This window comes from Ovis aries, chromosome Y (assembly GCF_016772045.2).
Source record: "Ovis aries strain OAR_USU_Benz2616 breed Rambouillet chromosome Y, ARS-UI_Ramb_v3.0, whole genome shotgun sequence".
In the NCBI taxonomy this organism is placed as follows: Eukaryota; Metazoa; Chordata; class Mammalia; order Artiodactyla; family Bovidae; genus Ovis; species Ovis aries.
In genome coordinates this window covers 4,719,146-4,731,913 of record NC_082741.1, presented here as the reverse complement: position 1 = coordinate 4,731,913, position 12,768 = coordinate 4,719,146, and the positions used below count along the sequence as shown (strand labels likewise).

Sequence of the window (12,768 nt, the reverse complement as noted above, 5' to 3'; positions counted from 1 at the left end):
CCCGGGAAATCCCATGGACAAAGGAACCTGGTGGGTTACATCCATGGGGTAGTAAAGACTCCGACATGGTTGAAGTAACTTAGCACACAGCACACACGTGTATATATATATATATGCTGCTGCTGCTAAGTCACTTCAGTCGTGTCTGACTCTGCAACCCCATAGACGGCAGCCCACCAGGCTCCCCCATCCCTGGGATTCTCCAGGCAAGAACGCTGGAGTGGGTTGCCATTTCCTTCTCCAATGCATGAAAGTGAAAAGTGAAAGGGAAGTCGCTCAGTCGTGTCCGACTCTTAGCGACCCCATGGACTGCAGCCCACCAGGCTCCTCCGTCCATGGGGTTTGCCAGGCAAGAGCACTGGAGTGGGGTGCCATTGCCTTCTCCAGTGTACATATGCATATATATGCATATATATATATACTAAAACATTATTGTAGATCAATTGTACTTCAATTAAAAGAAAAAGAATTGGATGCTAATATGGAGAACAAGATAGATTTAGGATATTATTATGAATTTATTATTATAAATTCTTACCTATGACTGTATAGCCCTTTTCATTCTTTTGATAATTAGCAGACGGTAAACTGTAAAGACTTGATTGCAATTTTAAAAATTAAGACTCCTTAGTGGGACCAGTTGCCTATTACATTAATAAACTTTAGGAATATCACATCTAATAGCATATCTAATATGAACTGTTGTTGTTCCATCATTAAGTTGTGTCCGACTCTTCCGGATGGCAAGGGAATTCCCTACAAGGGTGAAGAAGACGAAGCTCCTGCTTTTCGTGATCTTGGAGCACCATGGTTTACATGGATTGAGGGCAGTCTTGGTTTTCACTGTCTACACATAGCCTTACACATGGCGTGCAGCTGGAGGGGAGGGTGGGCTTTGCACGTCTCCGCGTGGTCTGTGTTCCACGAACGCCCGCCGCCTGTCACGGGGCGGCCAGCCTGTGGAGGGGGCCCTGTGCTGACCCATCGCCGCACCTGAGAGTCTTGTTGCCGTAGCAACCGGGGTCCCCGATGCCAAAGTCGTCAGCCATCAGCAGGACGAAGTTGGGCTTTGACGCCACCCGGCTCTGGGCTTCGCAGAGGAACAGCAGCAGAAGCAGAAGGGTCATCATGTCTCTGCAAAGGGCGAGGGCAAGAGAGTCACGAAGGATGCTGGCGGGAGGGACCATTCTTCTCTGGGATCCTCCCTTCTCGCCCTCCCCCTGGAAGAAAGGGTACTGTCCACCCACCCACCCCGGATGGTACAGGATCCAAAGCAACTCAGACGTCATGTGCGTGCTAAGTCGCTTCAGTCGTGTCTGACTCTCTGTGACCCCAGGGACTGCAGCCCACAAGGCTCTTCTGTCCGTGGGATTCTGCAGGGAAGAATCCTGGAGAGGGTTACCATGCCCTCCTCCAGGGGATTTTCTCTGACACACGGACTGAACCCCAGTTTCTTACGTCTCCTGCGTTGGAGCCACCTGGGAAGCCTGAGACATCACCGTAGAAAGAACTGCATCCTCTCTGCCCTGTGTGTTTGTTTCTACAACAAACATTTCTTTCTCCCTGCACAGCGCTGACCTTTCCTTTCTACCTCAAACCAAAACACAGGCTCTGTCTGGAAAAATGAAAACACAGTCATCTCCTCTTGAAAAATGAAAACAATCATCTCTTTAAGGCAGGCTCTGTCAGCAGCTAAAAGTTCTCTACTCTGCACTAGAAAAGCAACAACAACAAAAAAAACAGGCGTTTCAGGATAATCCAGTTGTCGATGTCAACCCCTTTCTAAAATTAGCCGCGACTGTCACCTGTAGGTACAGCAGCTTTCAAAAGGGAAACCTGCAGGCGTGGGAGTGTAGCAAACCTTTCCAGGCTCAAGGAAGACAAGGTTCATTGCCTGGAGCAGCACTGGGTGCTCAGTTCAGTTCAGTTCATTCCAGTCGCTGAGTCGTGTCCGAGTATTTGCGACCCCATGAACTGCAGCACGCCAGGCCTGTCTGTCCATCACCAACTCCTGGAGTCCACCCAAACCCATGTCCATCACGTCGGGGATGCCATCCAACCATCTCGTCCTTTGTCGTCCCCTTCTGCGCCTGCCTTCAATCTTTCCCAGCAACAGGGTCTTTTCCAATCAGTCAGTTCTTTGCATCAGGTGGCCAAAGTATTGGAGTTTAAGCTTCAGCATCAGTCCTTTCAATGAACATCCAGGACTGATCTCCTTTAGGATGGACTGGTTGGATCTCCTTGCAGGCCAAGGGACTCTCAAGAGTCTTCTCAACACCACAGTTCCAAATCATCAATTCTTCTGCACTCAGCTTTCCTTATAGCCCAACTCTCACATCCACACATGATCACTGGAAAAACCTTAGCCTTGACTAGACGGACCTTTGTTGGCAGAGTAATGTCTCTGCTTTTGAATATGCTATCTAGGTTGGTCATAACTTTCCTTCCAAGGAGTAAGCGTCTTTTAATTTCATGGCTGCAGTCACCATCTGCAGTGATTATGGAGCCCAGAAAAATAAAGTCTGACACTGTTTCCACTGTTTCCCCATCTATTTTCCAGGAAATGATGGGACTGGATGCCATGATCTTAGTTTTCTGAATGTTGCGCTTTAACAATCAGAACTAAGGGTACTAAGACGTGGCAGCAAGCACAGAGGAAGGAGTGAATTAATCGCACCCCACAACAAAAGACCCCACACGCCACGGCTCAGACCCTGGCACCGTCAAATAAATACATATATATAAAAACATAGCTTTAAAGGAACTATGTCTCTAACTTCTGTATACATATTGGATAAAATATACAAGCGAGAGCTCGGAAGCAACTCTGTAAGCCTGTCCGCCTCACTTTGAGCATCTCTCACTCTATCTTGACGACTTGGTCACCTTAAAAACGAAGAATGTTCTACCTAGATGCCCATCGAGAGATGAATGGATAAAGAAGTTGTGGTCCATATATGCAATGGAATACTACTCAGCCATGAAAAGGGACATGTTTGAGTCAGTTCTCATGAGGTGGATGAACCTAGAGCCCGTTAGAGTAAAGTACGTCGGAAGGAGAAAGACAAACAGCATATATTAAGGCATATATAAGGAACGAGGAAGATGGTGTTGATGAACCTACAATGCAGATGCAGACACAGAGAACAGACTTGTGGACACAGTGAAGGGCAAGCAGAGGGTGGGAGGAACAGAGACAATGGCGCTGACACACAGACATCATCACACGGAAAACAGACAGCCGGGGGGATTTGCCGACTGATGCAGGGAGCTCTCTGACCACCTAGAGGGGCGGGGTGGGCTGGGAGGTTCAAAACGGAGGGGACGTGTGTATTCCTACAGTTGATTCATGTGGATGTACAGTAGAAACCAACACAATATTGTACAGCAATTATCCTCCAATTAAAACTAAATTAAGAAAAAAAAAAACGTCTGAAATTTTATCTTACTAGTCACTTTCAATCCCACTGCATGAAAACTATTATCATAATAACAAGAACTTATTTTTCACCCACAAACATGGAGTAGAACAGGTGTTCCTAAAGATGTTTCAAACTCTTAAAGGACTTAGTTGATAAAAGTACTTAAAATGAAATAAAAGTGCTCTAAAATATTAACAGTAAGAGTATAGCACATTCATTTCTGAAAACAGGGAGGAGCAAACGCTCCTCCCTGAAAAAATAATTTTTCTGAACAACCTTCGTTTGGCAAAGAAGAAAAACAAAAAATTTTTTTGAGAACGTAGCTATTTCTAAAACAGAATTATTCTGCAGCAGAGAGATACAAGAACATTTTCATAACTAGCGATGTAATTACATCAAATCTGTTCATTATAAGAAAATTAACACTGCTCTGACTTAATGGAAAACTTTACCACGGCAACCAACAAGTTTCAGATCTGTGCAGAAAAGGTTTACTGGAAACAAAGAAAAACCTACATTGCAAACCGTACTTTGTTTAGAAGCAATGCCATTTTGTTTAATTTGAGCCATGTATCATCAATGATATCTCATCAACTGTCATCTACACAGATGACCTCTTTTAAAGTCATGAAGAAATACTGTCTGACATTAGGGCAGGAAAAATCCCATCTGAATATGTGGTCTTCTTAAAGCTGTGGTTTTTCCAGTAGTCATGTATGGATGTGAGAATTGGACCATAAAGGAGGCTGATCGCCAAAGAATTGATGCTTTTGAGCTGTGGTGTTGGAGAAGACTCTTGAGAGTCCCTTGGGCTGAAAGGAGATCCAACCAGTCCATCCTAAGGGAAATCGGTCTTGAATATTCACTGGAAGGACTGATGGTGAAGCTGAAGCTCCAATACTTTGGCCACCTGATGAGAAGAGCTGACTCATTGGAAAAGACCCTGATGCTGGGAAAGATTGAGGGTGGGAGGAGAAGGGGACCACAGAGGATGAGATGGTTGGATGGCATCACCAACTCAATGGACATGTGTTTGAGCAAGCTCCGGGAGCTGGTGATGGACAGGGAAGCCTGGTGTGCTTCGATCCATGGGGTCGCAAAGAGTCGGACAGGGCTGAGCAGCCTAAAAACAACAAATAGGTGGAATCTTAATTAAAAACAAAAATAAGATACAAATGGGCTTATTCGCTTAGATTTCTAACATTCAGTCTGAAGGATTGGGCCAACATTTATAGGCTGCTGCTGCTGCTAAGTCGCTTCAGTCGTGTCCAACACTGTGCAATCCCATAGATGGCAGCCCACCAGGCTCCCCCATCCCTGGGATTCTCCAGGCAAGAACACTGGAGTGGGTTGCCATTTCCTTCTCTTATAGGTTAGTTGGAGAGAATGAAAATGCTTGAGGAGAAAACAACATAATATGAACCATAAGCTTTGTAGCAGAAGAGAAAGGGAGGAATTTGGAAAAGGCTTGACATTCTTTTTTTTTTTTTCCTGAGTTTTTTTTTTTTTTTTTAATTTGGAGCACTTTTAAAGTCACGTGGGATAAATGCTCCTTGACCAGGAATCGAATCTGCACGGCTTGCAGTGGAAGGTGAAGTCTTAATCACTGGATCACCAGGAGACAGCCGGTGACATTCTTCTTTCCATCCTGATATTGTCCTCTGTGCTGGAAATACCAGAAGGCCTCTGGGGACCACCTAAAGGTTTCACCACAAGGGTGAGAGCCATGCAGCTCAGGCCATGTTTTGATATGAGAAAGAGGAACATCATTTGACCTATTAGCATCTGGGCTTCTCAGGTGGCTCATCGGTAAAGAACCCACCTGCCTATGCAGGAGACGTGGGAGACCCAGGTTCAATCCCTGGGTCGGGAAGATCCCCTGGAGAGGGCATGGTAACCCACTCCAGGATTCTTGCCTGGAGAATCCCAGTGGATGGAGGAGCCCCGGCGGGCTACAGGCCATGGGGCTGCAAAGAGTTGGACATGACTGAGCACGCCCAGGATTGGGGCCAAGCTTGATGGCTGTAACAACCAGAGTAGGTCACAAGCCAAAGATGGCATCCAAACAAGTAGGATGTGTGCTAAGTGCACGGCCAGCTGCCACTCCCAACCCCACACTCCAGCAAAGCCAGCGAACCCCTCCACATTGAAGCCATTTCAAACAAATGATCCTTAGCCCAGCCATCAGTCCAAGCAGGATGGGGGCGCCCCCCTCTCCAACCCTCGCACAATCACTGATGCTCTTTTCAAGATTATAAGCAAGTGCAGAGAACACTTACTATAAGCAGAATGCAAAGGCCTTTAAAAAAATGCTTTGTTAGTTAAGATAGTGGTACAGCTGAGAGGCATGGCCTAACCACAGTCAGGATATCCTCCCAGGTATAAAATCCAGCCAGAGAAAGTTGTTGTTGTTTACTTGCTCAGTCATGTCCGGCTCTTTGCGACCCATGGACTGTAGCCTGCCAGGCTCTTCTGTCCATGGGATTCTCCAGGCAAGAATCTTGGAGTGGGTTGCCATTTCCTCCTCCAGGGGATCTTCCTGACGCAGGGATCGAACCCACGTCTCCTCCACTGCAGGCAGGTTCTTTACCACTGAGGCATCCGGAAAGCCCAACCAAACTTAACCAGGTTAAACTTGTCCAAAGTGATGGAATGACCACATCCTTGATTGTAAGTCTGCACAGAATCCTCCTCGAGGCATGTGGGAACTGTGAGCTGGCCTGACATCCACAACTAGACACCGGGATCCTCCAGCAAACAATCCTGTGTGTTCGGAGGTCTGCACAGCCTTCCCTGGTGCAAAAGGTAAAGAATCTGCCTGCAATGTGGGAGATCTGGGTTCACTCCCTGGGTCTCGAAGATCCCCTGGAGGAGGAAATGGCAACCCACTCCAATATTCTTGCCTAAAGAATCCCATGGACAGAGGAGCCTGGTGGGCTATAGTCCAAGGGGTTGCAAAGAGTCAGACACGACTTCAGTGACTTAGCAGGCACTCAGGTGGTCTTCTCCAGTCCTCCGCTTGCCGCTGCTGCCGGAGTTTGCTCATCCCATGGAAATGTTTGAGGACCCCACCAAGAGAAACCACATATATCTGCAGAGGTGATTTGAGAGCAGTGTGGTAGCTGTTATTTTTCTGAATAAAAACACAACTCCTGAATAATGCAGAAAAAATCAATCAGCAGCTCTTAAAAATGTGCCTCCTTTTCGTGAGGGAACAGGTGTCATTTTTAATAAAAATGTTAAGCTATGAAAATGGATTACAGGAAAAGAATATGAATTCGCTTGCCAAAGCCACACCGATGAATTATCCTCTCTGATAACTCAATACGTCTGCGTCGTAGATCAGATAATAAGTACATTCACAACATTTTTCAGCCTAACTCTGGCTAGTTCTTCAACTTAGAATTGATATTGTACTCAACAGAGGAACACCCTTGCCTTTTCTTTAGTGCTCCTGGATTCTGCGCTTCCTTGCAGGGGAAAAGAAAAGCTTGAATGACCGAACAATGGGACAAGATGCTTTAATCACCGTATTAGGATGAAATATTTGCAATAGCCATTTTTATTCAAATGATGGACCAGTACTTCCTTGGTGCTCCAGCAGTTAAGACTCTGCTGTCCAGGGGCTTCCTGGGTAGCTCAGCGGTAAGGAATCTGACTGCCCGGGCAGGAGATACAGGCTCAGTCCTTGGTCTGGGAGGATCCCTCTTGACTCGGAGCAACTAAGCCTGTGTGCCACCACTACCGTAGCCAACACGCCCTAGAGCCGATGCTCAGCCCCAGGAGATGCCAGGACGATGAGAAGCCCACGCAGCACAAGGCAGAGTAGACCCTGCTCACCAAAACTAGAGAAAGCCCACACATGGCAGAGACGACTCGATGCAGCCAAAACCAAAATCAGTTCAGTTCAGCCGCTCAGTCATGTCCGACTGTTTGTAACCCCATGAACTGCAGCACGCCAGGCCTCCCTGTCCATCAACTCCCGGAGCCTACTCAAACTCATGTCCATCAAGTCGGTGATGCCATCCGACCATCTCGTCCTCTGTCGTCCCCTTCTCCTCCCACCTTCAATCTTTCCCAGCATCAGGGTCTTTTCCAATGAGTCAGTTCTTCCCATCAGGTGGCCAAAGTACTGGAGTTTCAGCTTCAGCATCAGTCCTTCCAATGAACTGATTTCCTTTAGGATGGACTGGTTGGATCTCCTTGCAGTCCAAGGGCCTCTCAAGAGTCTTCTCCAACACCACAGTTCCAAAGCATCAATCCTTCTGTGCTCAGCTTTCTTTATAGTCCAACTCTCACATCCATACATGACCACAGGAAAAACCATAGCTTTGACTAGACAGACCTTTGTGGGCAAAGTAATGTTTCTGCTTTTTAAGATGCTGTCTAGGTTGATCATAGCGTTCCTTCCAAGGAGCAAGCATCTTTTAATTTCAAAATAAATAAAAATTTTTTAAAAGATGGGCCATCAGCAACGTCACATGACTCAGCAAATGTAAAGTTAGAAGCGAGACTTGTAACCGGGAACTTCCCTGGTGGTTCAATGGCTAAGACTCTGTGCTCCCGATGCAGGGGGACCCTGGTTCGACCCCTGGCCTGGGAACTAGAGCCCACATGAGGCAAGTAATGGTCCTGCATATTTCAGCTAAGACCCAGTGCCTGGGGGGAAAGATGCCCTCGAGGAGGAAAGGGCAACCCACTCCAGGCTTCTTGCCTAGAAAATCCCTTTGATGGAGGAGCCTGAGGGGCTCCAGTCCACAGGGTTGCAAAGAGTCGGACATGACTGAAGCGACTTAAGCACGTAGCTAAACAAACAGAAAGCAAAGAAGGAAGGCTAAACCGTGCACAGCCTCCACCGTAACACACCTGCTGTTCTAGAGCAACGTGAAGTCAGAGGCATTAAACCCACAGAGGGATCTTTAAAAAGAAGCTATTCCATAAATGGTAAACTGGGGGGGGGGGGGGGCAAGTTTGAAAGCCAAAAGAAAGTCCAGGCTCTCCACATTTTATTTTATTTACAATGCTATGTTAGTTTCTGCCTACAGTGAAGTGAATCAGCCATATGTATACATATGTCCCTTCCCTCTTGCCCCCCTCCCATCCACCCCGCGAGGTCGTCACAGAGCAGCGAGCTGAGCTCCCAGTGGTATACAGAGGCTTCCCACTAGCTGTCTATTTCACACACGGTCACGTATATACGTCAGGGTCACTCTTTCAGGTCACCCCACCCTCTCCTCCCCGTGTCCATGAAATGGCACCTACTCGTGATTGTAAATGTATGTTAGCTTATGCATTTGATCAACTCACCCCGAATATCAGACTTTAGCGATAAATAAACTTGAAAGATAACTAGAATCAATGGGCTCCCCATCCACCTGATATGAAATATCACACAATTAAATGCACTCGGCAAAACCCGTCAGGCTATGGAAACAAACTGCAAAAAAAAAAAAAGAACTAGAGACTAATGTATAGTTAATAAAAATTTCAAATTCTAAGAAACAACACATGTTTTACGTTATGAAAGCAGGGGATTAGGGAAACATAAAATGAATTGGTAAATTTCCATTATGCTTTCAAATCCAGAGGGGATTTTAATAAAAATAGAGAAACAAAGCACTGTGGCGAAAAGCAATATAGAGATGGTGTTAAAGCTGATACGTAGTAATGCAGCGGTATAGGTTAAAATAGTATTATATCAACTGCTCATTGGCAATAGATTATATAATTCTAAAACCTGAACACCGCACTCCTCAAATTATAAAAATCTAACTACAGACATTTTATTGCTATCAAGGCCTTCCAAACTTTTATAGAGAAAAGGAAAAAATGACAGGCTGTTGTATACATTATTTTCTGATTTCAAATAGGACATTTGAAACCTGAAACAGTATCATAAACTATCTTACCATACAATTCACCTCTGAAATGCAGATTTTAACATGCACTTCATATGGGAAAAAAAAATAAGCAGAACACATGTGATGCCGTATAAACACTGGAACTGCAAGAGCTGCACCTCAGTGACTGTCAGTGAAACAACTAATACACTCAGTGAAAAAGGCACAAAAAAAGCACTTGCTTGTGCCAGGTGGCTCTGTTCCTCCCTGGAATCCCAGGTAGCCAAGTAGGAGGTAATGTTTACCAGGTATGGAGTTTCATCATATCTGGCCGACAGGAAGGTTGAGAAATCCCAGATCAGAGGTGAAGATCATTGCTTACAGTATGTAAGTTTGAGGCCAAATCAATCAGGAAGGAAACTTTTTTTTTTTTTTTAAACAATGTAACCGTCTTCGTTGATTAAAATCCAAAGAATATCATTTAATGGCAGGATTGATATAGTGGAGACGGGAATGGCAACCCAATCCAGTATTCTTGCCTAGAAAAATCTCATGGACAGATGAGCCTGGTAGGCTATACTCCATGGGGTCGCAAAGAGTTGGACACACCTGAGCGATTTCACTGTCTCTCACTTGATACAGCAGAGGGACCTTTTTTTTTTTTCCATCTATGTATTTGTCTAAAAAAACCAACTTTATTTCTTTGACTGCACCAGATCTTCACTGTAGCATGTGTTATCTTTAGTTGTGGCATGTAGGGTCTTAGTTCCTTGACCAGGGATTGAACTCGAGACCTCTGCATCGGAAGCATGGAGTCTTAGTCAACAGACCACCAGGGAAGTTCCAGGGTAAGGTCTTAAAGCTGGGACTCAGAGCAAGGGTTTCAACAATAATTCAATAATTACTTACTAAACATCTACAAGGCACCCTGCATTGCTGGAACCCCATGAGTGAGCAGCGTATGTTTCCTATGCTTACAGTGGTGGTTTTAGTTGCGTCTGACTCTTTTGCGACTCCATAGACTATACAGTCTATGGGATTCTCCAGGCCAGAATACTGGAGTGAGTAGCCGTTCCCTTCTCCAGGGGACCTTCCCAATCCAGGGATTGAACCCAGGTCTCCCACATTGCAGGTGAGCTCTTTATCAGCTGAGCCACCAGGGAAGCCCAGGAATACTGGAGTGGGTAGCCGTTTCCTTCTCCGGGGGACCTTCCCAACCCAGAGACTGAACCCAGGTCTCCCACATTGCAGGAGGATTCTCTATCAGCTGAGCCACCAGGGAAGCCCTCCTCTGCTTATAGAGCTTGCAAAGTGAAAGTGAAAGTGTCATTCAGTCGTGTCTGACCCTTTCTGACCCCATGGACTGTAGCCCACCAGGCTCCTCTGTCCATGGGATTCTCCAGGCGAGAATACTGGAGTGAGTAGCCGTTCCCTTCTCCAGGGGATCCTCCCAACCCAGGGATAGAACCTGGGTCTCCCACTTTCCGGGTAGATGGTTTACCATCTGAGCCACCAGGGAAGCCCCATATAGAGCTTGCAAAGCATTTGCAAAAACACACGGGATTTAAATCAACACTGGACAAGGAATACATCGACGTTGATATGAAACTGTCAGTGGGACCAGCGTGCGTGGACCGTGGTGTGGGCATTACTGGCCCGAGGCCCGGGGCAAGGAAAAGCTGGCTGGTGCCCACAGGAGGATAAGAACATGGCTGGTAGGGGGGATTTCATAAGATAAGAAGAAAGCAAGGGTGACCCACATGCTAGAAGGGCCTGATGGGGAACTCCAACTGGAGCTCTGTGATAGCCTGCATGGGTGGGGTAAGGGTGGGAGGTTGGAGGGAAGTTCAAGAGGGAGCACCCCCATGGACTATACAGTCCGTGGAAATCTCCAGGCCAAAATACTGGAGTGGGTAGCCTTTCCCTTCTCCAGGGGATCTGCCCAACCCAGGGATCGAACCCAAGTCTCCCGCACTGCAGGCGGACTCTTTATCAGCTGAACTACAAGGGAAGCCCAAGAATACTGCAGTGGGTAGCCTATCCCTTCTCCTGGGGATCTTCCTGACCCAGGAATCGAACCAGTGTCTCCTGCCTTGCGGCCGGATTCTTTATGAACTGAGCTACAAGGGAAGCCCCAAAACACTGGAGTGGGTAGCCTGCCCCTTCTCCAGGGGACCTTCCTGACCCAGGAATTGAACCGGGATCTCCTGCATGGCAGGTAGCTTCTTTATCAACCGAGCTATCCAGGAAGCCATGACTTATGTACATTTATGGCTAACTCACGTTGATGTATGGCAGAAGTCAAACCAATACTGCAAAGCAATTATCCATCAATTCAAATAAACAGTAACAAAATATATGGGGGGGAGAAACAGGCCTGAGGAACACGGAGGGTGCTGGGAGTCGGATCATAGAGACTGTTCCAGCCATGGTTCTGGAATTCCGCCTGCCTTCTGAGGGAAAGGCATTTGGAGAGCTCTAACAGGGACAGTTAAGGACAGGGAGGCCCGGCGTGCTGCAGTCCACGGGGTCGCAAACAGTCGGGCACGACTGAGCAACCGAACAACAAACAGGGCCAGGGGTAGGACCAGAGCTGGGTCTTGAGAAAGCTCCCCTGCCAGGGTGCTGGGGAAGATAGTGAAGGATGTAGACAGGTCACTGGAGGCCAAACCCATGAAATGAAGCCAGCTCAGCCCCAGGCGTGACTGGTCCAGATGGAGAGACAGGCGGCAGCTAAGAAGGTGACCCAGGGGCTGTGGGAGTTTTTCTTTTTTTACATTAGAGTGCTGTTGCTGTTTTTGTGTAGCCACCAAGTCATGTCCAACTCTTTGCGACCCCGTGGACTGCAGCACACCAGGCCTCCCCGTCCATCACCAACTCCTGGAGCTTGCTCAAACTCATGTCTATCGAGTCAGTGATGCCATCCAACCATCTCATCCTCTGTCGCCCCCTTCTCCTCCGCCTTCAGTCTTTCCCAGCATCAGGGTCTCTTCCAATGAGTCAACTGTTGGAAGGAGTGATGCTGAAGGTGAAGCTCCAATACTTGGGCCCCCTGTGCAAACAGCTGACATGAGAGTTTTGTGTCTAAATGCAATTTCTTCCAAGATAATCCCTGTGGCTTGACAGTCATGCCACTAAAGAAATCTCAGCTACGACGCAGGGGAGGCCACAGACAAGAGTTCACTTGTCTCTGTGTAAATAACTGAGCGGGAGTCAGCCTCATGGCTTAAACGACAAACAGGTGGAGAAATCAGGAGGTAGTGTTTATGTTTGACTGTCTTCATCATCTTTAGAGCCACAGGGATCTGGTTTCGCCAAGGACCACCCACCACCACGCTGCAGACCGATGGCCTGAAAGAGAAGCAGAACAGCATGGCCAGCACAGGCTCCCCAGAGTCAGGGGAAGGAGGATACACAACATCGACCTCTTATGATTGGTCCTCTGTACAATTTTAAAAACCAAAAAAATCAGTGGAGCAAAACCACCTGTTCAAACAGGAGCAGCA

The 12,768-nt window shown here is 47.0% G+C and overlaps 1 protein-coding gene across 4 annotated transcripts in view; it reads right to left on the bottom strand.

Annotated features, from left to right (window-relative positions):
* Positions 1-12,768, bottom strand: part of LOC101118590 (steroid sulfatase) — a 227,089-nt gene that overhangs the window by 157,166 nt on the left and 57,155 nt on the right. For all 4 annotated transcript variants that reach the window (XM_060408630.1, XM_027963559.3, XM_042242173.2 and 1 more), the window contains exon 3: positions 994-1,134. In XM_060408630.1, coding sequence (XP_060264613.1) covers positions 994-1,130 — 137 coding nt within the window. In that variant the 5' untranslated portion in view covers positions 1,131-1,134. The remainder of the gene's footprint in view (positions 1-993; positions 1,135-12,768) is intronic.